Raw genomic sequence first — 26,722 nt, forward strand, 5'->3', positions numbered from 1 at the left:
CAGCAGTTTTCATCGCTTACTGTTCCTCAAATGGATGCCCTCAGCTTACATGGATCGCCCCTACCCCTATCCTCCAAAATTGTTACAAAGGCCATTAAACACTGTTTCTTGACCTGCACCCAGTGCCATGAGAAACCAACAGCAGAGTTAATAGTTGTGTAATTGTTTACATTTCTAACAAATTTGAATAATCTGGAACACAGATTAGCTCTAGGGGCTCAATCATGAGGTTATCAGAGGTTATCAGAGGTTATTTTGTCAACAGATCCAGGTAAACCCTTGTTTCTACAGGGGTGTATTGAACAAATCATTTCATATGCTTTTCTAGTCATGTGAGTGCCTATGGATGACCTGGATATGCTGTCTCTTCACAATAATCTGAATTAAATTCCAAATAGGATAATGAATGCACCTACCATGTCCTGACTACAAAATCTCGCATTGTTTGGAGTACACTACTTTGGGCAGCAGGCATTGAAACTTGTCCCTCCATGATCTTTTCGATAGTGGGTCCCATCATTTTGACAGATTCTGATAGTCGATTGAGGAGGTTTACCAGGGCAATCACTTCATTCCGCTGCAGCTGCAGCTGAAAAGCCAACCAGCAATACACAGATTAAGAAATTGGATAAAAAAGAACAAAACTGAACTTTGAAGTGAGTATTGAGAAAAAGGCAACTTACAGGTTGATTTGTTTGGTTTTCACCATCAACAGAAAAGAGGATCTTCAATGCAGTACCTAAGCCAAGAACTTGAAGCTTTCCCCACAATCGGCACTTTTCGCAACCTACACAATCCATCAATGCACTGCAATACACTTACATTGGGTCAAATTCTCTTGTTTTCCCCTCACTACTAGAAGGAACTCCAATTGCATAAAATCGGGTAGAAATGCACAAAACATGAGGAAGATAAAGTGGTGGTCGCAAATAGTTTCTCTCCACAGGTGAAAGAAATTATATCACGGGGTGTTCTCAGAAAAAGTGGAAACATCCGCATGCTGCCCATGTCCCCCATATTTTGGCTTCAAGATTATGCTTTTAAGCCCCCAGTAAGGATATGTACAACTGCTCATTGAAAAAGAATTAATTTTCTATTTTATATACAGCCTACGTTACATAGGATTCAGTAAAGGTGTGTCGACGAGTAATCTACTTGTCCCCAAAACTTAGTGTATGAGACTCAGTTAATATGGGTAATGGGTATGAGACTCAGTTATGTTCCAAAATATGGGTAATGGGTATGAAACCCAGTTAATGTTCCAAAAAGGACAGTGAATGCGTTAACAAAGGGTGTTAACGTGCCAAAAAGAGGGGGGATTATTCTTCTCCACAGCAGTGTCAAAGTGTCCAACCAGTGGGTTTGTCGGACACATATCCCATGTCCGTACCCATGTGATGTCAACAATGGGTACTCTAGGGGTACATGAAGTGTCCTGGCAAGAAAAATCAAGCATTTAAAGAAATATCATAAGCACTCAGATGAGTTTTGAGAACATGGGTTCAATGAAGATGTGTTTTAGTTGACAAATCATTTTATTTTAAATTCCAATAGCATTTGAGCACATAATATTATCCCTAAATGTGGACTCACTTGAGCCATATCGAAGTGTCCAACCAGTGGGTTTGTCGGACACATATCCCATGTCCGTACCCATGTGATGTCGACAATGGGTACTCTAGGGGTACATGAAGTGTCCTGGCAAGAAAAATCAAGCATTTAAAGAATATCATAAGCACTCAGATGAGTTTTGAGAACATGGGTTCAATGAAGATGTGTTTTAGTTGACAAATCATTTTATTTTAAATTCCAATAGCATTTGAGCACATAATATTATCCCTAAATGTGGACTCACTTGAGCCATACTAGTTTATTAAATATGAAGAGCTACAAGACCCATTTTCTAGTTTTCTAAAGATGAAACAGTTCCATATTTTTTTTTATTCATGTCTCCGAATGGAGTTAAGTCCATTTTTAGTGTAGAACTATGTATTTGGGTGCTGTGGCAACCTATGCAAGACAATCTGAATAAGGTCAAAACAGTCCATGAAATTTTGAAACATTGGTCAAATACAGTAAAGTACTTAGAAAAACAAAAAATTGCTTTAGTGTGCTACTAATCAAAATAACTATCAGTTGAGTGAAGCCTCAGATATAAACCTGATGTTTCTGAATTGTTTCTGAATCTGCTGCTTCAGCTCTGGTCCACTTTGACCTTGCCATAGCTTGGCTTCATCAAATGGAAGTGGGCATGCAGCTCGTAACTTTGGATTATAGAGTAGCTGCTTCATCAGGGACTGTGTTTTCAGGTCCTCAGATGGGTTGCCAGTGTCATACTCAGCCTGTTCCAAATAATCTGCTGCCTGGAATGCATTCAAGAAATAGATGCCATGAACAAAACGATCCTAGTGTGTATGTGCAGATCAATAACTACAGACAAAACATCAATAAAGCATGGTTGACACTCACTTTTGTCACAGCTCGGAGAACAAAAAGAAAAGTGAAGTACAGGTTCTTAACACGATCTGGGTATTTTAACACCCGATCATTCATAATCTCGAGATTTTTATCCCACTGAAATCAAAGAATAAAACAGAAATTGAGTTTCATTTTGCTATCATACAAATTGAACAAAATATTCAGGAGTATAATAAATATCCATTATGAGGGAAATATTTGTGTCCACCCCATACAGAACACATCCCACCTATAAATCATTTTTGTACAGTTCAATCTTAGTATTGACCAAAAATTAATATTAATCAAAATTCCTGTCTTCAGTAAGAAGGTAATGGACCTGAAAGTTAATGACTAGGAATTTTCATACTTGGTCAGTATGAATTTATGGATTCAGCCAATTGAAGAGATACTGTACAGTGGGAAAGTGATAAACTGTATCATATGGATAAACTACGCAATTTTGCAATCATAAGAAACATTCTTATCTTAAAGTAGAGAATAACCAGGGGTGAGCTAGAATGACAACCAAGTTGTTAGCTTCGTCAAGGAGATAATCAGAAGCTATGTGGATAGAAATGGAGGAGTGGAGTCCAGATATCAACTTGTACAACACTTTCTTCTCTTGGCAAAACTCTCCAGATGGATCTGCACATCAGGTTGAATCTCAACATTAAGTTCTAGTGATAAGCTGATTTCAAACTCATCAAAGTCTAGTCCTAGAAAAATCATACTAGAGAAAAAATTTAATAGAAAATTAACTATTTGTCAATAGATAAGGATATGGTTAAGGACACTGGACCTAATGGTCACCATTAATATTCAACTCTAGATTATTATTTACGACTCCAAAATGGAGAGTCACCATTGACTTTCATGAAAGAATTTGAAAAGCAAGAAAGTTTTTTTTTTGGGGGTTGACGGGGGCGCTGTTTGGGGAATGGGAGGTAAGTGGATAGATTGATATAGAGGTCTTAGTAAAGATTTTGATATGGAATGTTCATTCTGCTGCTTCTTCCATTTTCCTTCCATCTTTTTGGAATCATGCGTCCTCAAGTACACTGACATTTTTTTTTTTTGCTTCCATCTTTTTGAAGTCCCATAGATTGCTTGTAGAAAGCTTGTAGCAAAACAATCTAAGCTGCTTGACTGAGGCTTTGATTCACCAGGGGAAAGCTCAAATTTTATGAAAGACATCACCAGTCATACTAATAGGAGGATATAGAAGTACTTTAAAATCAAATATTAAAGAACAGGCATTGATGAAGCAAATCTGGTTTTCAAATGTTCTTCATTTAATCTCTGCACTTACAGAGTATCTATTGGTAGGGACAGATCTAGATTTTGCTGAATCTGCAGAAAGGGAAGCCCCCAACCAAATGATATGGGATTTTCTGACTCTTACAAGGACTTTTCTGAAAAAGACTGCAATCCTCAAGCAAATTATAATCACATGGGATAGGAATTGGGGTGTCAACAGGTGCGGTCCAGGCCAAAACACTAATATACCCTTTAGTTCCAGGCTGTTGCAGGTCTAGCTCCAGGGATGCTACACTCCGTTTCAGATCGAACTATTTCAGGCACCCAATTTGAGTTCGATAAATGATAATCGCATACCAGGATTTACAACAAACCCTTAAAACTAACCTGGGAAGCCAAACATCATTTACCATGTTCAAAAGGATTAGAATCTATCATAGAAGAGTTTCCACCTCAAAGATTCCCCAGAAGAAAATGAGATTGATTATTGTTTCCTGGTTGGTTGTTGGTTAGTATTGGTGGTGTTTGACACGGGAGTTGATGGATTGGAAGGTCAATATTCAAAAAGTATGCAACAGATTTTAAAGCTATTACCAAACTTCAGCTACTCCATTCATTTTGTTACTTCACAACAACTTGTTAAAACCTTTCTTTATCTAATAGTAAATAGGCACCTGATACCTACCAGGTCAATTAAATGGGTCTTGCAAATACGGACATCAGGTAATTAGGAAAATAGGAAGCAGGAACTTCCCCTTGACACCCTGGATGGGAGAATAACTTATGCAACTTGTGCTGGCTAATCAAAGGAGCAACCCATTCCAAGTTCCAATCATGTTAAAGTGGAAAATACAAGCACGTAGAAATGCAAAGGAAGACAGAAAAGTGGTGTAATATGTTCTATGAACTATTGAGTATAAGAAATTCACAGGACAAATTGGATGATATATGTTTCATAAATGAGGAGGTCCCAAGGCTGCATCTAATTTGTGAGAAAGCCCCATTGTTTACACTAGTTTGAGCAGTGATCACAAAAATAAAATACAATATTACTGGGTTAACTGGACTAATTACTATAACCTAAGAAACTTGGAGGACATGCTTCTGGCTATTTTAGGAGTCAGCATTTTCTCTGTCACTTTCCAAGAATCAATCTCCACAGATCCACCAAACATGTGATTACAAAAGGTTTCACTTGGAGATGTTACTAACCCAACACAATACAATATATAAGCATTAGATAAAACATATTTGTCAAAAAGCAACATTGTTCTAATCAGAAAGAAATAGTTTTCTCATATGCATTTTCATAAAAAAGACCAGTCAATGAAGTGCGGAATTTTATGAAGCTTAAAGCATATCAAGTTATCTATTGGTACTGCACACAAAGAAAAACTCACATTTTGGACAGTTCTCTGTGTAAATAGCATCCCATATCCTTCTAGCTGATGGACCAGTATAGCCAGTGAAACGTTCAGGGTTCAGTTGGAGATTTACATATGTCATCTCAGCTGGAAACAAAATGAGCACATAGTGCTCTCAGTTTTGTCAATATGAATCATGATGCACAACTACAACGGCAACATTCTATTCTAGAACAATAAATCATAAAACATGGAATGCTAACTATGGCTACTGTCAGCATTTGTGAATCTCACATTCCCATGAACCTCAGGGGTAGTCACAAAGATTCTCATTTTTAACCAAAAGAAACAAAATCTCATTTAATTCATGCATGTGAAAAAGGTTTCAGCATCTATGACTTGTGAAGACAAGCTGGTTTCAGCATTGTCGTGGTAGTGCTGAGGTTTTCTCAAACAAAATAACCAAAAAATTTACATTGCAGGTGTGCACTACAGAAGCAGTAAGGCTTACAGTTATCAGTCTCATCATCATTTGTCCATGGATTGTCTGTTTCTATCCATCCTCTAAACGCTTTAGTATCTAGAGTGCGGTCAATAATAGCTTGTGGCTTTTCCTCTTGGCACACCAGATTTTCCGATAAAAATCCTCGATTGAGGGGCTTCTTAAATGTTTCTGGAATCTCATTTTCTGGACATTCACAAACACTACAATCCCGGAGACGGCACATACCATCATCAGGCCAAAAAGGGCAATCACACCACAGTTTAACCTATTGCAGGAAAACAGCCAGTCAATGAAAGCTCAGATAAAGCCAACCAATATTTCTAAGCACAATAAGAAATTAAAATACATGAACGAAAAAACGAGAATTAAAAGTTGTTCATAGTTTTGACACCAGTGATTACAACATTTTCTTATCCTTTAATCTGTTCACTTCCTAGAGTTGATATTAGATTCTTTCGTTTAATCAACTATAAGAATACAAAAGTGAAATTTCTGAAGGTGCTTTAGAAACGTCCTGTTTATATGAAAATTAATGCATAAATACATGTTTTGACAATGCAAATGAACAGCTGTAAAAAATTGCATCTCTAATAAAAGCAACTTGAAATATTTTTGGATTGCTTTGATAACCTTAAACAGAGGGGAAGGAGAAGGAATATACTTCTGGTCAAGGGTGACTACAAACTGCTTTTTCAATAGGGATTCACCCAGAAAATGACAATTGCTTGCTTGACAATTCCTAAAAATGTTGATGAATGTAATAAGGAATTCAACAGCATGATACATGAACCACAAAATCATACTAAGGAATCCTATTGATAGCCTCCCTTTCCGTTAACAGTCAGTTGCTTCTTTCTTTAGGGAAACCCCAAATACTGCACTAACAAAAAGATCCTCTAAAGAATCTCACTGCTACTAGGAAAAGAACATCCTCTTGCAATGCTACCCTACTTTATAGTGCCAAATGAGTGTTCAGGTGTTCATCTATCTAATAACAAGCTTATATTGATGTTAATAAAGTTATATGATCACAAGATTATAAATGATAATTTTCTTATGACCTACACAATATAAAGATGCCAACCATTTCAGTTAATAAAGTATAAATTGCTTTATAGATTGTGGCTGTTTCTATGTTAGGTAGAACCACCATGCAACATCTTTTGTACTTTCATGAAGGAAAATCTACTCCATCTAGAGAACAAACAGACACATTAGAATCCCTCGACTTTGAAAATGATAAAACAAAAATGAAAAAGTTAAACAACCCATATCCAAAACTAAAACATTCTCCAAACTACGCACCTGCTTCTAACCCAAATAAAATCAGTACCATACCTTGAAATATCGGAAAAATGGGATTTTAACGAGCTCTTGGAGCAGCGGATGCAACACTTCCTTATTAAGACTGTCAACAGTCTCATAATCACAACAACAATCCTCCACAATGCCACTAAACTTGCGTAAATCCTGCAAAGATTTCCAGGAGGCAAAAGGATAAGAATATCAAAATCAAACAAAAACTTTTGTGGGTAATGTTCAGCGATTCAGTCAAGGGCTCAATAGTGCACCAAGATTCACAACTTGGGGTGATAAAAAATTACTGCATTGACCTCAATGAACTACTACATCAACTTGAATCATATCCTCATTCTAATTGTAGTATCAACAAATAAGAACAAAATCAAAATAACAAAACAACAATAGTAATTCAGCAGTCCATCGACCATGAAACGAATCAATGGAGGTGGAAAAAAAAAATCCCATTAAGACCAGATTCTTCAATTGAGCTCAACGAAGACAGAAAATATATACATATAGGAGGAAGGAAAAATTCGTCCGTACCCAACAATCCACAAGCTGAACAGCATAAAATTGAATAAAGAAATCAATATCAAGAGTTATTCAATGAAAAGAAGCTCCAGGGTCGCCGCCCAGAAAAGAATGTATCTGAAACATTGCGAAACAAAACAGGAACGGGTGGTTTTTGAGAAAATGTAGACAATACCTCACACTGGCAGGGCTTTTGATCACTGCGACCGAAATGATAGATCTTCGGAGCTGCAATTGCGAGAAATACTGTGAGGACAGCTCCAGGAAGCCATACCCATCTCCAACTGGGCTTCTTCTTCTTCTTCTCTGCCATCTCCGGTTTCACCATTACGTCAATCAGAACAAATCCTAGGGAGAAAAGATTGTCTTTTGCTATTAAAATTTCTTAGAAGAGGAGGGAAGAATATAAAACAAAAGATTTGAGGCGTCTATGATCTTTCTTGCGGATTCTTCTCAGGCATGCAAGAATTATTTCTTGCCATTCTTGCCAACTAGCCCCTCGTTTCGTTTCTTTGGTCAGTTGTTTTAAGGGGCAATTACTATCACTATCCTACACTTAGCCTATATTTATTAAAACTATTCTACTTTAAATTTTTTTTTCTGAAACCACCCTGCTTTTAAACTTTTACATCTCCTTTTACCCTCTAATTTTTAAATACCTAGATTGCCCTTCCTTTTCACCTACTAATCTATTTAACCTACCATTCTTCTTCTAATTTTTACTATTTTTGTCATTAAAATAATAAAAAATGAAAGCACCCACCCGCTTATTCTCTCTCCTATTTTTATTCTATTCGATTTTTTTTGTTTTTTCTTCAAATTTTCTATTTCATTCATTTTTTATTGATAAAAAGGCAAAGACAATTCGATGATTGATCTTGTGTCGTTCTATCCCATGGCTGTGAGGTTGAGGAGAGATGAAGATAGTCGTTTAGAGATCAATTGTAATGAAGAGGGAGGATTGTCTTTTGCTTCTGCGAATATGAAGAGGGAGAAGAAGAATTACAATTTAAGAATAGCATTGTAGGTTAATAAAAAATACTAAAAGGTAAATTGAATAAAGAAGAGTTGATCTATTCCATGTAAGGGTATCAAGCGGTTCAATTTCGTTTTGGTTCCATGACTTGAGGGTGTGACCCGAAACCGAATCGAAAATCGAGTCGGTTCTGGGACCACCAACCAAATCCAAACCAGCTCGGTTTGGTTCTATTACGGTTCTAGTTTGATTTCCAAATACAGTTCCAATTCGGGTCTAATTCGGTTTCGGGTTACGATTCTAATTCGGTTGCACACTTGAAGAATTGAAAAGGGAAATTGAGAAAGGGAAACAAAGAAAACCTCAAAAGTGGAATATGAAAAATCATTAGGTTAGATGGTCACAAAAAATACAAAGAAAATTCATAGAGTTTTTTATTTTCCCTTATGAAAAGTAGCATATCAATTTCATTGCGTTGAATAGTTACAAAAAAAACAATGAAAACATAGAAAAGTGGAATATTTAAAATCATTTTTGGTTAGATATGGTTACCAAAAAATTTAAAAGATATATCGCTTTGGATTAAGTGGTTTATTCAGTTCGATTTTGGTCGGGTCTTGCCATGAAACCGAACCGAACCAAATTAGAATATCATATACCAGAACCGAAACCAAATCAAATTCATTTGGTTTGGCTCTGTTTCGCATTCAATTTTCACTTTCGATTTGGTTTTGACACCCTTAGTTCCCTGGTTTTAGTACACAGTATCAGAAATGGGTCTCGGTAACTTACAAAATCGATATGATACCAATATGGTATCGACCTAGATCGGCTATATTAGATAAAAGTACCCCTGAATCTCCATAAAATTTGAACTTTCTTACCATTTTACCCCTTGTCTGTACCATACTACCGATACAATATCGGTGACTAGCAAAACTGGTATGTATCCCCCGATACGGGTGATACGATATCGATACTTAGAACCATGATCTGTTTGAAGAAGAACGATAAGGGTGAAATGATGAATAAAAAAATTAATTAAATACAAAAGTTGAAGAAAAAACAAAAAAAAAAAAACCAAATGGAGGAAAAAACATGAGAGAGAAGTGGGTGGGTGCTTTCATTTTTTACTTTAATGACAAAAATAGTAAAACATTAGAACAAGAATGGTAGGTTAAATTAATTAGCAGGTGTTAATAGGTGAAAAAGAAGGGTAATCTGGGTATTTAAAATTATGAGGGTAGAAGGAGATGTAAAAGCCTAAAAGCAGGGTAACATTAGAAAAGAAGTTTAAAATATGGTACTTTTAGTAAATATAGACTAAGTATAGGATAGTGATAGCAATTGCCCCTTGTTTTAATTTGTTTGTCGGTTGGAAAATTAAGAATTAAAGAATGACGTCGATACTATTTACGTCAGTTCACCAATAGAAAACTGACCAGTGGACATGGTACAAGAGCTAATTCTTCAGTCAACAGCATTGCATCAACTACCGGAATTAAGTTTCAAATTTTAAAAAGGGTAATGATGCTGTGCAACTTTGTATAGGATAAAAAGATAAATTAAGTTGAACGGTCAACTAACATGGCCCTTATCTTCATGGTTCTAAGTATCCGTATCGTATGGTCCGTATCGGTTTTACCAGTCACTAATACCGATACTGTGCCGATACCATATCAATAGCACGGTACGGATAAGAGGTAAAGTGATCAGAAAACTTATTTTTTAAGGAATTTCATAAGTAATTTTGTCCGATACCGTACTAGTATCATATCGATTTTACGTGTTATCGATACCCGTTATGATATCGTGCACTAAAACCATGCTTATCTTGCCTAAACCTACACTATTGAAGAGAGACGAAGGATGCCTACCTACCACAAAAGGAACAGAAACAAAGAATTAATAAGGCAAACTATAACTTTTTTTTTTTAAAACAAAGAAGCTTCATCTCAAGAAAAAATCGAGTTTATAACCACTAGAATGACTAGAACGGTCTGCTTACCACTTGATCTGCAATCAACAGGACTCGAGGAAGTCAGAGAGGCCATCCACATCAGCCCAGGGTAACAGGAGAATCATTCCAGATGAAGTTTGGAGGAGCATTTGGGCCTGCAATGTTCAACCCAAAGTCAGAAATTTCCTATGGCGTACTTGCTCTAATGGTTTGGCATTGGCGAAGGGCCTTACTAGAAGGGGTGTGGATGTGGACCCTTGCTGCTGCCACTGTGGAGAGCTGGAAACTCCTGATCATATCCTCCTCAATTGTGTATTTGCTCGAGCGGTCTGGTTTGCTTCTCGGCTCTCCTTTCAGTCCCCCTCATGTTGATCCCCAAATCCATAAAGCCATCCAAGGCTGGAGCTCCCTGATTTCCAAGGACAAAATCATCAGAAGAGAGACATTTGGCCTCGCGGCACATATTTGTTGGTCTTTATGGAAAGCCCGCAATGATGCTCTTCTTGGGGGTAAGCAGCTGAGTCCGATCGACGTGAGCAAGCAAGCTGAATTCGAGTTTGAGGAATTCCTCTCCATCTCTAAATCCTCCTCCAACCCTCCTCATGCCAGATCCGATCCTTCTTTTAAGCATCCTTGGAAACCGCCAGCATCCCATGCCCTTAAGCTGAATGTCGATGCATCTATAACAGATAACAAAGGCGGTCTAGGTTACGTGCTTAGGGACTCCTCTGGGCAGGTTGTGTCTGCTTGTTCTGAGCCTATCACTAAGTATTCTGTGATTCTGAGTGAGGCCCTTGCTGTTCGAGCTGGTATGCAACACTGCATCTCGATGGGAATCAACCACCTGGAGGTTGAGAACGACAATCAGGAGCTGATGCGTTGCCTCTCTAACCAGCATCTCTCTCCTCCCCTGGAGATCTTCACTATTGTTCAGGATATCATGGCTTTATCTTCTTCCTTTTCCTCATGTATTTTTTGTTTCATTCCCAGGGAGAATAACAGCATGGCTGACTCCTTGGCCCGGAGAGCGTTGTCCGTTGCGTGCCGGACATCATGGCTCATTTCCACTCCTTGGATTTCGGAATTATGTAATTCGGATTCCTTGTGTTAGTCACGCTTTAATATATAGTCCTCCCTTTACCAAAAAAAAAAAGAAAAAGAATGACTAGACCTTAAGAAATATGACTAAAAAGAACCGTCGAAACTTCAAAACATAGAGATAGAATATCATCAACGATACAATCAATAGTCCAATCAAGTCCAGTCAAGGGCACACGCTAATCTGCGAATAACAACAAAGCAATCATTAAATATAATCACACCGTTCAAACGGCACCTTGGCCTCCTGCCACACTAGACGTGGTGCAGTTCGGGGCCTGGAAAAATTATCGCCCCGAGTACTGGGGGCGGTCCAGTGCGCATCGTGTGACACATCACCATCCATGTGTGCACAGTGGGCCCCATCGTGCACACATGGATTGTGCTGCGCCGCACGATGCACACAGGACGCCCCCAGTACTGGGGGCGATAAAAATCCTCGGGGCCTGAGGGTGCACTGTAGAGGAGCCGAATCCATGGCTGATTAATTGTTAGATAGGTTGTAGTGTGGAATCTGGATGCCATACATTAACTTCATTTATTTTTTTTATTAAATTCAATAAATACCCTCCGATGCATAACTACGCATCCTCATGGAAAATTATCGCCCCCATGCACACATGGGTGGTGTTGCACCGCACGACGCGCACAGTACCCCAGTAGTACTGGGGGCGATAAAGGTCCAATGTGGCAGTGCTAGGTGGAGATGTCGAAACCTAGCAGGTCGAACATTCAATGGCCTGGGCTCAACATAAGTCAATCAGCTCGGACCGTTGGATGTCCGATCTATCACGTGTCGACATCATCTCCACCTAGCACTGCAGCACTGCACAACTTTAGGAAATTGGAGAAGATTATTTTCCCAACTTTGCAACCTCCCGTAGCTTCGTTTTTCAATACTTAATTTTTGCATAAGCCACATTCCAATGATTGATCGGGAAAAATAAAAGTTGACATTTGAATACAGGACTTAAGGATCTACCTCTTCATAAAATATGAGTCTCATTTGATATGCAACATGATCATTATTGGACGTGGGAATGCATTCTTATCATGAGCAAATAGAAAATGATCCCCAAGTTTTTTTTTTTTCCGGATTTTTTCCCCGTCATTATGTTTAATGAAGTAGAACGCTTTACTAATTGCCACATGGCAATACATAGGTTAGTCCAAGTGATCGTGTACCCGCATACATCTCAATGGCCAAATTTTATAAAATTACTAAAATGTCATCAAATGGAAATGAATATAAAATACAAAATGGCATCTTTTGTACTTTTAGCTACTTCCTTTGTTTGTATGTCGTCCGTCAGATGGAGTAACCCATGTTCTGTCATATGACAATTAATAAAGCGTTATACATCACTTGGCATAGTGACTCCTAGAAGGATACCTTATCATTTAAAAAAGAAAAAAATATTTATATTTTTACACCCCTCTGAATCCCTCTCTCAGTCCAGCCCCTCTTACTCAGCTGAGTGTGGGATTCATTCAAGCTAAGGCCTAAGATTTGATGTATGATAGATTAATTAAGGCTCAAATTTATGTATGAGTGAGCGTATTAGTAGTCTAACCTTTTCTTTTTTTGGTAAGCAACTTAAAAGTACTCTAACCACTTGTTATCTTTAATACAATTACAATTTGTCATGCCGGGATATAGAACATTGAAGATCCATTGAAAATTCAAAAAAAAATTTTAATTATCAAAGGATGGTTGAGCAATTCACATAGAGTCCTTCTTTTGTAACAACTTCTAACTTCATTTTGATGACAATAAGATATATGCATCCTTTTTTAAATATGTCCTCTCACAATGCTTTTTCCATAACCATTATGGGGGCTCATTAATGATCCATTTTGCCACAATACCATTGATGTGGTGTAGGAGATTCCTCCCACCCTGGCAGCGTGAGGAACCTGTCCCCTTCAAATATATCCGTAGGAAAGTAGACAGGTTGGAATATTAGGTGAAGGAAATAAGCAATAAGACAACTACACTATAAAGAAAAAAAATAATTCGACAGTCCTATAATTTATTTTTATATTCCACACCTACTCTTGCTCGCCAGCTCGTGCCTTATGATTTGGGCCTTTCTTTATTTGACACCTTCAACTCTTCAAGGCATGCATGGATTCATCAAAGTTCCCCTACTTCCGTGGGCTATCATAATGGTCTGTAGCTCATCTCTATAAGATATGAGACATAACTCGTAATCCCACTAAGGCTGTAAACTGTCCAGGTAATTAAGCCCCATTTAGTTCAATGAATACAGAAAATTACATAGGGATGGATGCGGATTCCCAATACACAGGCAGGGTGTTGGGATGCATGTTTAAACACTGTAGTTCATTGAATGTGCGCTACATTCTGTATCGTGCAACAGAAGAGCCCAACGCGATGGATGCTCATACTTCTATCCAATGTACATTAATCAAATTGTAAACTACAATTATAGATAAAGCCATGTAATGAGCTTGTATAATAACATGATGGATCATTTCCGTAAAATAATGAGACAATTTCCTAGTAATTGAACATGAAAAATACATGAAAAGAAGAACAGGAGAGAGAGAGATGACAAATATGTTTTTTGCCCCAAACCCGTCAAGGAGGGGGATTTATTGAAGCCTCAAAGCCTCAAAGGGCAAGAATTATTGTACAGGAAGAAGATTAGAAATGAAGACTCCCCAAAACCCTGTTTATGGTAGTTGATAACCCATTTTGAAAGAGAGTGGGCAACAACATTGGCAAATCAATTTACATGACGGAAAAAAAAAAGAAAGAGTCAACAACCAAATGTCTTTAACCCGGGTGACAATTTCTAAAGGCGGCAATAAAGATGGAAAAGAAAGGCACCGGAACTTGACCATCAAACAAAACTGTCACCTTAGAAAAACCAATTCTTTTGATGGAGGTAAAGGTCAAAAGGACTGCAAGCGCCTCACCCACAATAGTAAACATCACAACTAAGTAATCAAAAACAATCAACCGAAGGCAGCGCCTCTGATCTAAGATAAAACATGAGATTCCCATAGCTTTGGGGTAGAACGAGATTACCGCATTCGTGAAGATGGTGAAGGTCCTATTTGGGTGATCATCTGTTGACGAAAAAGGAGTAAGGCCGGGGTCGCTAAACTGGTTCATAGTAAGAAGTGGACCTTGGAATCAAGGAGAAGACTTCATCTACATTCCTGAATTACAATTCCAATATAATCCTAGAGGGGCTTCATCTACATTCCTGAATTAAAGTTTCAATATAATCCTGTCTTATCTTTTTTTTGGTTAAAATCCTTTGTCTTATCCGACCCAGGTCAACAATGAAGGGGCATAAAAAAAAATGTTACAACTTATTGACAGTGAAATTAACCCATATACTTTTGTAAATATTAAAAAATAATAATAATAATAATAATAATAGGGGCAAGCAATCTCAACTTGGTCGCAGGGTCTCTACACCAACGTTTGGGACAATGGGAGAGTGTATCTTGGTATCCATCCAAGGGGTAAGGGCATCATTTCATGGTACCCTATGAGATGGCATAGGGGGTATGACCAAGCAATAATCTTTTTTCTTAATAAAAAATATAAATAGGCAAAGGGGTGCACATGGCGTCCGTCACGCTGGCTTGGTGATTTGGACCAATGGGCAAGTGGCACGGGGAGGGGCAGGGTGCTCCTTTCAAGGGGGTGGTAGAGAGCCAAAAATAGCCTGGTCACCCTGGTGACGTGGTCAAACTTTTCCCATAATAAAAAAATGGTAAATTTTAAGAAAAGTATGTCTAAGATACCTCACATTTTTATTTTTTGGGGTAAGATAAGATACCTCATAATTCGTACCTCATGCCTCATACCTCATACCCATACCTCATACCTCATACCTCATCCCTCACACTAGAAATGTTGTATCTTAGCCTTAGGTGCCTCACGCTTCATAAATTGTTACGTTTGGGTACCTCTCTTTTATTTGAAATTTGACAAAACGCACCCTTTTCCCTCTCCCTCCCCCAGGTAGCGTTCTTTTTCATTTCAAAAATGGCTTATTTGATTTTTTTAATTAAAAAATGAATCACATAGGTAGATCCAAAGACTCTGCATACATCCAACGTCTGAGATTTGACCACATCAACCCTCCTCCGTACAGTAAAATTAACTCATATAGTGTGATTCAGGGTTGACTGTACCTAGATCTCGGTTCTTTTTTCGTTCGTTCTAAGCGTTGACGACACTCTCTAGAGTGGACTGGAGTCTAGTCGTCTCTTTCTCTGCTGCGACAAATTATGGCGATCTCGATAAGCAATATCTCTCCTTTGGCCTTCCAATCTGCGTGTTTCCATGGAAAAAACCACATTCAATTTCCAAGTCCAAACAACACATTTGGATCTCTTCCTCTTCGTTTTCGCTCTTATAGGGTTCGAAACATTTCGATAACTAAGGCTTCGAGTCCTGTTAACGCTTCTTCTTCATTGGAGTTCGATGTTGTGATCATCGGTGCCGGAATAATCGGTCTGACCATCGCTAGACAGTTTCTACATGAATCGGATCTTTCTGTGGCTCTAGTTGATGCAGCTGTGCCTTGCTCTGGTGCCACTGGTGCTGGTAAGCTTCCACTTCTTTCCTTAATATTGGAACTGCTCTGTGTCACTTTGGTTTCTTTCCAATTTGGTGGATTTCGTTTAGTTATTACTGGTAGATTGGTTTTTTTTGGGGGTTGCAAAAATTACCTGTAGTCCAGCTGCAACATGAAAGCAATAGGTGAAAATGCACACTTTTGTCTAGGATGGCTTATTGCTTTGTTTGGAAGTTAATTCTATTCAATTGATGAGAAACAGGAACCACTTCATGAACTGAATGTTCATATCGAATTTCCATGTTTCTCTCTGTATGTCTTTCGTTCTTTTCATAAACCTTTTTTAGCTTTAGGATTTCCTGACTGCACATTTGCTTTTGTGCTGATGCCAGGGCAGGGTTATATATGGATGGCTAACAAAACACCTGGAAGTGATATATGGGAGCTTGCAGTGAGAAGTCAAAAACTGTGGAACATGTTGGCAGAGAGCATACAAAATGAAGGCCTAAGCCCTCTAGAAACATTGGGTTGGAAGAGAACAGGTAATATGACTCTTAATTCTCTAATAATGAATTCTTAAATGTGCTTGATTTTCTTCAGCCTAACATTGAGGGACCACGTAGACCTGAAGAATAATGTGCTGATCTTAACCAATTCTGTAATTAGAGTTCAGTAAAATGGGATGTGTAATCTGTAATTACTTCATGAATTAATATATAGTTCACATTTAGGATTGTCGGACTCGAAACATTTGAATTTGAATGTAATATTGAACAAATTGGATTTTCAATCTCATTTTCTCATTCAGAAAGTTAAACCGACTGTTCTTCATTAGGTTGTGACCAGTGATAACCTACTTATCTTCTTAGGTTACCTGGGTATGGCAATGGTATGACCCAGGTATGCCATTTGTACTTAGAGTGGAGAGTCCAAGACTGGTATGACTCCTGAACTCTCCTGGTAACATAGTTTAACCCATGGAATTTTAAAAAGTTAGATAGTTATGGAATAGATTTGCCTACACAATCATGCTGTCAATCTTGAGACCATAATTAAGGTTTTTAGTTCGTGTTTCCTTCCAAAATTTCTGGAGAGGCTAAGGATAGACCCAACTTTAAGACTACCTAATATTATTTCTGGATACTTATTTTGGCAACTTCAAAAAGGACCTTACTATATATTAAAAATATCAAATTTGGACCATGATTAGTGCAAAATCACAAAAGACAAACCCTTAAGAACCAGGATGGGAAATTAAATTAAACTTAAAACAAGTAAAGATTGAGTAACCAAACTATTGTGCACGCTTTTCCTAAAGGACCTCTTATAGACTACCTGGTTTGGCTGGACCCACCAATGGCATATCTGGTCATCTGGTTATCACATTCTGATCGACCCCAAATTCAAGTTTGGGTCATATGATGCTCTCTCTTTGTGCACGTTGGTTTATCCATATTTTTTATGTTAACCATTAATGAACATGTCTTAATCCTGAATGTTCTATGTGATGGATGATGGAAAATGTCAAGGTAAAGTGTAATCTTCTTGCCGTGAAATTGGATTTTCTATGTCATGAACTTAATAATTCTGATTGATGGAATGGGAGAATACTCAGTACTAAGTGTCTTGGAGACTAGATTCAATGCTTGCCAAAGGAGAAAAACTTGTTCCTCTACATCTTATCCTCTTAATGATCTAACTGAGAGGATTTTCAGGAGGCACTTGAGCTTTTCATGTCGAGACAACTAGATGGGCTACTGCGTTTGACATTTTCACTTGATAAGACATTGTGAAATGTTGGCCTCTTCCAATCTTCTTCTGCTTCAGATACTTCAGGATTGGATCCCCCCACCCCTTTTTCTTTGAGCTCCACTAAGCTCAATGTTGATGGAAGCTCCTTGGAAAAACAGGGCCCTGCTGGGATTGAGGGTTATTTTAGACATCATGACGGCATGGTCCCATTGATATTTTGGATTCCATCGCAGCAGAACTCAAGATGACAATCAGGGGCGGGAAACCATGTTAGATAATGGTTGGCTTCATACTTTTTTGCTCAGTTCCCAACGGCAGTTTCAGACTTGTTGGAAGATGAGATTGGCCATCTCACTAGCTGATGAGCCCGAGCTTTAAGGTGGAGAGGCCCTTGCCAGGGTCATAGCCACTCACTACCGACTGATGTGGGACATCTCCTCATTCCTGGCCATGGAGCTCCATTGGGGGTCGGTGCATGGACCGCCTGCTCTGATGCCATTTGACGGCATCCAACCAGAAGCCCAAGCGTCAAGGTGAAGAGGCATTTCCTAGGGTCATGAGACAACTGCACCCTACCTGACAGATTTGGGACTAAACTTCCCATTCCTGGCCATGGAGCTGCACTCATAACAACAACTCACCCCAGCTTTAGGCCATGGCCCCCCACATTGCCGGTGCACGGATAACCCACTTTAATACCATTTGACAGTGTCCAACCCAAAAGCCCAAGCTTCAGAGTGGAGAGGCCCTTCTCAGGGTCATAAACCCATCATCTGCACACATCCGACCGATGTGGGATTAAAACCCTCCATTCCAGGCCAAGGAGCTTCACTCATTAGGCAGCGTTTCTATACTGTGATGTAGCTGGACCTTTTCTCTCTGGGGTTGGCTCCCCATGTTGTTTTGATGTTGCTGTTGTGCTAATGCCCCATATGATATATTAAAATTTTACTGTTGCCTATAAATATAAAAAATAAGAAGAAAGAAAAAAGATCTATCTGACCAAGTCATGCATTGAGTTTCTCATTGTAGGAAACAGGGTGAAAGTTCTCCGAATTGGAAAAAAAAGGATTCCTTGATTGGCTGCCAAAAAAAAAAATATTAAAACAAATTGTGCCTTTAAGAAACAAACCATGTACTCATGGTACACCACTTCAGGCTTCGTCATTTGGTATAGAATTGTAAAGCAATGAAATTTTACAAAGATGAAGATATTACCAAAGGCCTGGAGTATGAAGATTCGACTTCCTATATATTTTTCATGAGAGTGACGTCTCCATGATATTTACTTCTCCACCCCCCCTCCCCCAATATCAGAGATAACAAAAATTTCATTTCATTTGTAAAAACATGTATCTGATAATTTAGCTTGAGATAAAGCTCCTTAATCCCAACTGAAAAGCTACACCCCATGTATGTTATTCATTATATGATATACAACAAGAGAAATAAAAGTTACGTCAAGCATATAGGAAGGATAACCAGCAGGAATCTTAGGAATTTCTCTACGCCAAGGAACTTTTTTTCTTGCAAAGCCCAATCTATCATAAAATAAGTGTTGGAATATGGGTATTTGGGTATTATGTGTGACATGGGTCGATCCATGATATAAGATCGACCCATGGGGTGTTATTTTTATTTTAGTTATTTTCCCTTTCCTAGTTCTATTCTAGCTCTATTTAACTAGTTAGAATTAGAGTTATATTTGGGCTGTGACACTATTCACGTGAACAGTGTCGTGAACAGTGTTACCCTTTGTAATCTCTTTTATTATTATTATTATAAATAGAGAGCTTGACTGATCTCATTGATCAATCAAGCCATTCACTAATTTCTACAATAAGCAATATCAGCATAAATTCTTGGGTAAACTCTGACGTTGTCTTCAAAGAACCTCTTACTCTTTTCCTTCCATAAACCCTTAATAATAACATATGGAGCAGGATTTACAGGATGTTACTTTTTTCCTCAAAAGGACATATTGGCCACTGATAGAACAAACTTAGTAAAGCCAGCAGGTTATGTCATACTAAACCCAAGCAGTTCAAGAAAGGCCATTTAGCATGTCTCTACTGTGAAAGGTCATCATATAAAAAAAAAAAAAAAAAAAGGGGGGGGGGCATACCCAGTGCACGAGGCTCCCGCCACTGCAGGGTCTGGGAGGGTCATAATGTACGCAGCCTTACCCCTACTTTCACAGAGAGGCTGTTTTCAAACTCAAACCCGTGACCTCATGGTCACAATGGAGCAACCTTACCGGTGCACCAAGGCCCGCCCTCTGAAAGTTTGAGCACACACCCAGCCAAGGAATTTATAAGTAAAAAATAATCAAAAGAAAGAAATAACAATTTATGGTGGTTCTAGAAACCTTCTCTCTGTCCACTTCAAGGAGCTACTCACACTCCTTGCATTTCACTAACTCTATTGCTTTACCTGGCAGCAATAAAACTCTTACAACTTGTACTTTTCCTTTTGGCTCACTACAAAACTTCACAACAGTGATCAAGTGACTCTTCTTTTGTGCTAAGCACAAGGCAACAACACATCAAAAATGAGAGAAAAAACCTCTAGAAAGGTAGAATAGCAAGTAAAAGCACAAAGAATTTCTCAAACTATTTAAAGACCAAAGAGAAAGAATACTCAAATGTAGTGCAATGAATAGTTGTGTTATTCTATCTTTTTGAAGGTCGACAATTCCCTTTAAATAGTCCAAGAGAGCTGAGAGAGAATAAGCACATTTTGACTAAAACAACTCTACACAGACGTCTGCGCTCGAGTACAGATGTCCACTGACATTCAACGGTCAAAAAACTATTCCTTAGACACTGAGATATCATAAAAGAATCATATCTCTGACAAAACCATTTGAGTTTAGAACACAAATCCGAGCTCTGTCTCAAGACCGGATGTCCAACCGGTCGATTTTGACTAAAACAACTCTACGCAGACGTCTGCACTCGAGTACAGATGTCCACTGACATTCAACGGCCAAAAAACTATTTGTTAGACACTGAGATATCATAAAGGAATCATATCTCTGACAAAAAACCAAAATGGGATGGAAGGGAAAGGGATTTGAGGGAGTGGGGAGGGCTACAAATGTTGCTTGTTCTTAGTGTTGCTCAAAATGATGCTTGTTCAACATCTCAAATCCTACTGCAATGTATTTAAAGCTGTTCTATTAGCCACAACTTCTAATGGACCTAATATTTCTCCTTCAATGGTTTTGCTGCCTATTTGAGTATATAAGGAAAGACGAAAACTCTGATTGAAATTTTGATCTTAATTTTTTTTTTTCTCTCCTTAAAACTGTCTGTTTTGTTTATAAGAGATGAAGTATCACCGTGTGATATTCTTATTAATAGGAAGCTTAATGGTTGGTAGAACTTTGGAAGAGTCAGAAATGTTAAGAGACAGGGTAAGGCGCCTTGCTGAAGCTGGCATGGAAGTCGAGTACTTGTCTGGCTATTCATTGGTTTTAAAGGAACCAGCACTTGATGTTGGGAAAGGAGGTGGAGCAGCCTTTTTACCAGATGACAGTCAGTTGGATGCACATCGTGCTGTTGCATTCATTGAGAAGGTGCCTTGAACTTACAATCATGCTTTTAATCGGAAATGGTGAGCTTTATTGCTGCTGATTTTACTTATGTAAATATGTTTGGTGTAGGGTAACAGAAATTTTGCCTTGAAAGGCAGATATGCGGAATTTTATCACAATCCAGTCATCAGTCTAGTAAGGTCCATTTATATATTTACCAAGGGAACTTCTGTTGAAAAAAAAGGGATGATTTGGAAGCCAAAAAAACTCCTATCTGAGAATGATTTGTTATAAATGATGATAAATCCAGATCAGGTAGCACTGGAGAGGTTGAAGGAATTCGGACTTCCAAAAAGACATTGTACAGTAAGAAGGCCATTGTAGTTGCAGCTGGTTCCTGGAGTGGATCTTTGATGGAAGACCTGCTTAGAGGATCAAACGTTGTATTGGATGTTCCTGTAGAACCTCGAAAGGTTTGATTTTGGGATTTGAACTGACAACAACTTCGCTAAATGTGGACCACTTCAACTTATTTTCTGAATATCAAGTATTAATTGAGTGATTGTCACAGTATCCTTCTGTTCTTCAACTTTTGTGTGTGTCTGCATTACTTTTTCATGTTTTGTGTTCCTTACATATATGGAATATGTAAATGGGTTCATATTATTTGATAAGTGAATGATTGGGTGCTTTCTTATGCATGAATCTGTTTCTGTTAAAGGACGATGGATTTTCTTTACCATATCTAATTGCTTGAGAAATTTGTGTAGTTTAACTGAAAGATCGTAGATATCTCTCTCTCTCTCTACACACACATACACACATTGGCAACTACTTGGGAGAAGAACAAAATAAGACTATAGATGGATTATATTTTGGGAAATCTAATTGAAAAACCATAATATCATGTGTGTGTGTGTGTGTGTGGGGAGGGGGGGGAGTCATCTTCAACCTCCCTACCAGCAATGAGGTGGGAACACAGAAGGGACTTTGGTTGATCAAACTCCACCAAATAAGCTCGGATAGGCCTGAAAATCAGAGGTAGGTTGCTAACCCTCTAATCTAGTAACTCCTTCACTCCATCTGCAACATAAAGACCTGCAGTAATCAACTGCAGACATAACTGGCGGAAGATCAAGCCAGATTTCAGTTCTGGTTTAGATCTCATGATAGGGATGGTATGAGGGCATCAAACTCTAGGGTTTTGGTCATCTCTAAGGTGAGCTTCAAACCCCAGAAGTTGAGGTTGAAAGATTGTGATTTGAGAGAGATCAAAAGCTCCGTGAGGTAACCAGTTCACCGTTAGAACAGGATACTGGAGGGATTTCTGAGCTTGAATCAAGGAGGAAAGTAAGAAGATGAAGATTAGGAAACAATAAAACAGAACCAGAGATGGAAGGAACAAGAATGGTACTGATCGCAGAATGGAGGAAGCGTACCTGAAAGAAGGAAGAGGAAGTCATAGACTGGAAGTGACTGGTCGTGGGTACCTCTGGGAGCAGAGAAGGGGAAGAAGGAAGAGGAGAGAGAAGGGCGCACAAGCACAGGCCATGGAGGCACACTCAATGATACTCAACTTTCTATTCCATTATTCAATCTGTTCATAGCAAGTTTACAATTATATTTATAAAAATAAAAACTCATGTGTAATAGAAACTAACTCAAATAAGGAACCTAAAGCAACTAGTTAACTATGTCTTACGTTATCTAACTTTATCTAAAACTCCCATAAAAAGATAATTAAATTACAAAGAATCCCAATTGCGGATCTGGCCTGGTTTGGGTAAAAATTGGTTCAATAAGGAGCCAGGCCCTTTTCCTCTTCTACGATTGGCATCATCTTGGATCACTCTTGCAATTTTGTTTTTTCTCCTATTGTAGGTAGACATTTCTTTTTAGTTTTCCATTAATTGGGGGAAATGGATCATATTTACTGGCTGCATTTTACAGCACCGGTTTCTTGCAAAGTTGTTGATGCAGATTCATTGATTTGTCAAAGTGGACTTTATATTATATCTATTTATTTACATATTTTCTTTATGTATTTATATTTTATAGTTTTGATTTGATTGCAAATGTTTCTATAAGGTTTGCGATTGTTCCATATTTCTGTGGTGTCAAGTGAAAACGAAGGTCAACATTTAAAGGGTCAGTACATGTTGCAGTTTAAATCTTCATGATAGCAAGAGAATCACAATGATGGTGATTAAGAAAACCAATACATATGCTTCATTGTAGCTTCATTAATATGAATGTCATTGACGTGGTTATGTGAAAAAATTGCTAAATGACATTATGAAAAGTCGCCTTCTTGTGAAATTTCATTATTCCATTGCATTGATTGTTAGTGACATGAATGGCTTCGTGTCTTACACTAGCTAAGACCAACCTCTATTGTTCCAATATCCCAGGGTCATCTCATTGTGGTAGAGAACTTCAACTCCTTAAAGCTGAATCATGGTCTGATGGAAGTTGGATATGTTAGCCATCAAAAAGCAGCTCTTCATACGCCGCCTTCTGTGCCTGGAGTCGCTGACCATGAGCAAATCTTGTCCATTTCAATGACAGCCACCATGGACCCAGTGGGGAACCTTGTCCTTGGTAACTGTCGGATACCTACTCTTTGGTTTCTTCAAGCTTGGTGCTTCAATATTTTCAAGTTCATCATCTGGTATTTATTTTAGTTTTCCTGCTTTCGAGAGATAATAATTCATGTTGCTTCTTATACATGTCAACTCTGCAACTTCAAAGCCTGTGGTGCGTCACCTTTTCCTTATGTTTATTATACTATTTTTTGGATTTCCTAGTTTTATACTTTGTCTTAATCATTTATCTTAGTCTTGCAAAAGCTCCAAGAGCATTGTCTAGATTGCCTTTTACATTCAATGATTCAAATTCTACAACCAACTTGCTCTCATTCTGTGCCCTTTGTTTTTATTTTCTACCTGGATCGCCGTTATTCCAGCTTGAATTTCATTTCTAGTTGATAAACTCTTGTTCTGGGCATATTTAAGTTAGCAAAGGAAGACGAGATACCATCTCCCCTGGCTCTTATGCACACTGACAAGTGACAAGGGAATTTAGGACACAGAATTTGATTGTCCATCCAAAGAGAGATTCTGGGTTAAGCGGTGAACTATATACCATTTCTCAACCTGCCTTTATAAATGCGTACTTTTTGCAATGACTAGAATAGTATGATTATTCATTCTAGTCTTTGAAAGCTCTCAAAGTATTAACTGATGCAGGGCATCCTTTTGATCCAGCAGCCGGTCCATCAAAGAAGGCCCAGCCCAGGTTCAAGACCAGTCTAGATCTGTCTAGCCTAGACTGAATTAATTCCAGCCCTCCTGGCCAATTTGTGGACTTCTAGGAGCAGTCAAATTTTGGTCCAAGACTAGTATTTTCTTTTGTGTCTTTTCATTTTCCAAGCCCAAGGCAGCATTAGTGCCTTCTATTATTCAATCTTGTTTCCCATGTCTTGGGAAAAGTTTTCAATATCTTGGGGATTAGTTTCTAGATCTACAAATTGTTTTCTATGTTTGGTTTTAGATGTTAGGTGTTGGCAATTCCATTTAGCCTTGGAATTCCAACAGTCTCATTAATTCAAGTTCATATATCCAAGGGACTACTAAGTCTCCTTCTCCCTCTATATATATAGAATTCATGGGAGGCTGTTTGAAGCAAAAAAAAAAAAAAAAAAAAAAAAAACCTCTCTTGTGAGAATCACTTGTTAGAACATCAAGTGAGCTTAGGTGAGATTCCTATAGCGGGATCAAATTGGGACTCCTTAGACCGTGACCTCTGTGGGACTCTGGGCTGCACCTATCCAACTACTTATCTTCATCTTCAACTATCGCCAACACCATCACTCATTTTCATCACCATCGACATCTTACCATCTGAACTCTCTAACATCTACAAAGTATTTTCAGATCTGTCCATAATTGGGTTCATTATTCTCCACCAGACGGATCCTGGTTGCTTGACATCTAGTCTTGCATCATTAACTAAAATGTTTTATACTTTCTTCTATGAACAACTTGCTCTCATCCTGTACCCCCTCTAGTTTTAGTTTATACCTAGGTCTTATCACTTACGTTACTATGGCTTGAATTTCATTTCTTGATGGATAAACTATTGTTCTTGGTTCTTGATGGATAAAGTTTTATTCTTGGCATGTCAAGTTAGTGAAGTGGAGAGACCATCCTCCCTGGCTCTGAAATGCACTGGCAAAGGGATTTAGGACCTACAATTTGGTTATCCATCCAAAGAGAGATTCTAGGGCAGAAGCTATGATGTACAGATTTCCTAATACTTATTTGCATATCTTTTCGCAATCAGAAAATATTAGGATGGATCTGGTGGGTATAACAACCTAGTAGGGTTGAGTTGTCAAATTTCCCAAGTTCCTTGAAGTGACAACTGACGAGGGCCCAATACTCAATACCAGAAGGGATCACCGCTCACCAGTTGCTTATAGACTTGATTATTTATTTCGACTTAATACTTGTTAATTAAATCAACCATGATACCCTACTGTTCACCTGCTACCCAATGTATTTATCCTATGAACGCAATACATATATTTTGAGTATGGCTTCCTGTCCTAACAGGAATACTCTGGATTTTTTCCCTTCTAAAATATCCTATAACCTCTCTTTTTTTTCTTTTCAGGGAGCAGCCGCCAGTTTTCTGGGTTTAGCACTGTAGTAGATCATTCCATCATTAACCGTATATGGGATCATGCTGGGGAGTTCTTTCCTGCTCTGAGAGAAATATCGTTAAAAGATTTCACAGAGAGCACAAGAGTGCGGGTTGGATTGCGGCCTTATAGTAAGTACAGATTTCTTTTTAACATGTCAAATGGATTATCCATTCAGTTTATTGGACCATATGGATTATGATTCTACTAAAATTGGCTGCAAACCTGTTTTAAAAAAGTCAAAGGACTGATGAATATATCTACTGATCGTAGTGCCTGACGGGAGGCCAATCATTGGGCCTGTTCCTGCTATACCAAAACTGTTAATTGCAACAGGACATGAAGGAGGAGGTCTATCCCTGGTAATCTTCCTATTTCTCTTGTCATCCTTTTGAAAAGTTTTAGAATAAATCTCTGAGGCAGATCCACCCGTGTGCTAGTGGGTTAATTTTCCTGCCCCATTTCAAGCTTGAATTGAGGTTCATGGTGGAGATCCGGGAGGAGAAAGTGGCGGATCTACCATGACCCTCATTATTGTTATCACCTTAAAAGGAATGACTCGTCTGTTCTTACATTTCAGGCTCTTGGTACTGCTGAAATGATTACTGATATGGTATTGGGCAATGCCCTCAAGATTGATTGTGCACCCTTCTTAGTTGGAAATCGATTTTCTAGATAACTGTCTTCTCACATCAGGAAAAGATAG

General features: G+C 38.4%; 2 protein-coding genes across 3 annotated transcripts; one reads left to right on the forward strand and one right to left on the reverse strand.

The window, feature by feature from the left end:
- Positions 1-16,041, reverse strand: LOC122651374 (endoplasmic reticulum oxidoreductin-1-like). Of its 2 annotated transcripts, XM_043844745.1 has the most exons (11): positions 15,906-16,041; positions 7,595-7,725; positions 6,925-7,056; positions 5,593-5,851; positions 5,118-5,228; positions 2,987-3,105; positions 2,470-2,574; positions 2,161-2,363; positions 684-807; positions 417-589; positions 1-113 (listed from the first exon to the last, which is right to left on the reverse strand). In XM_043844745.1, exons 1-11 carry the CDS (start codon positions 15,916-15,918, stop codon positions 95-97), a joined length of 1,389 nt encoding a protein of 462 aa, XP_043700680.1. In that variant the 5' UTR covers positions 15,919-16,041; the 3' UTR covers positions 1-94. The 2 variants fall into 2 exon arrangements, with proteins under 2 accessions (XP_043700680.1, XP_043700679.1); XM_043844744.1 differs by lacking the exon at positions 15,906-16,041 and having other exon boundaries at positions 7,595-7,831.
- On the forward strand, positions 15,692-26,722 carry LOC122651373 (glycine oxidase). The gene is made up of 9 exons (XM_043844743.1): positions 15,692-16,050; positions 16,414-16,563; positions 21,139-21,353; positions 21,441-21,511; positions 21,622-21,784; positions 23,723-23,912; positions 25,989-26,147; positions 26,290-26,378; positions 26,597-26,722. Exons 1-9 carry the CDS (start codon positions 15,732-15,734, stop codon positions 26,693-26,695), a joined length of 1,455 nt encoding a protein of 484 aa, XP_043700678.1. The 5' UTR covers positions 15,692-15,731; the 3' UTR covers positions 26,696-26,722.

Source organism: Telopea speciosissima, chromosome 2 (genome assembly GCF_018873765.1).
Source record: "Telopea speciosissima isolate NSW1024214 ecotype Mountain lineage chromosome 2, Tspe_v1, whole genome shotgun sequence".
NCBI classification, from domain to species: domain Eukaryota; kingdom Viridiplantae; phylum Streptophyta; class Magnoliopsida; order Proteales; family Proteaceae; genus Telopea; species Telopea speciosissima.

What these genes read in the sequence shown, in the direction of transcription:
- LOC122651374 (XM_043844744.1), bottom strand. Translation starts at nt 7,747, where the DNA reads ATGGTGAAACCGGAGATGGCAGAGAAGAAGAAGAAGAAGCCCAGTTGG. An exon ending in AAAAGCCCTGCCAGTGTGAG is followed by an intron (nt 7,057 to 7,594) that starts GTATTGTCTACA and finishes AAATCTTTGCAG; the next exon opens with GATTTACGCAAGTTTAGTGG. An exon ending in TTGACGAAGCTAACAACTTG is followed by an intron (nt 2,575 to 2,986) that starts GTTGTCATTCTA and finishes CTTTGATTTCAG; the next exon opens with TGGGATAAAAATCTCGAGAT.
- LOC122651373 (XM_043844743.1), top strand. Translation starts at nt 15,732, where the DNA reads ATGGCGATCTCGATAAGCAATATCTCTCCTTTGGCCTTCCAATCTGCG. An exon ending in ATTGGGTTGGAAGAGAACAG is followed by an intron (nt 16,564 to 21,138) that starts GTAATATGACTC and finishes TCTTATTAATAG; the next exon opens with GAAGCTTAATGGTTGGTAGA. An exon ending in TTCCTGTAGAACCTCGAAAG is followed by an intron (nt 21,785 to 23,722) that starts GTTTGATTTTGG and finishes CCAATATCCCAG; the next exon opens with GGTCATCTCATTGTGGTAGA.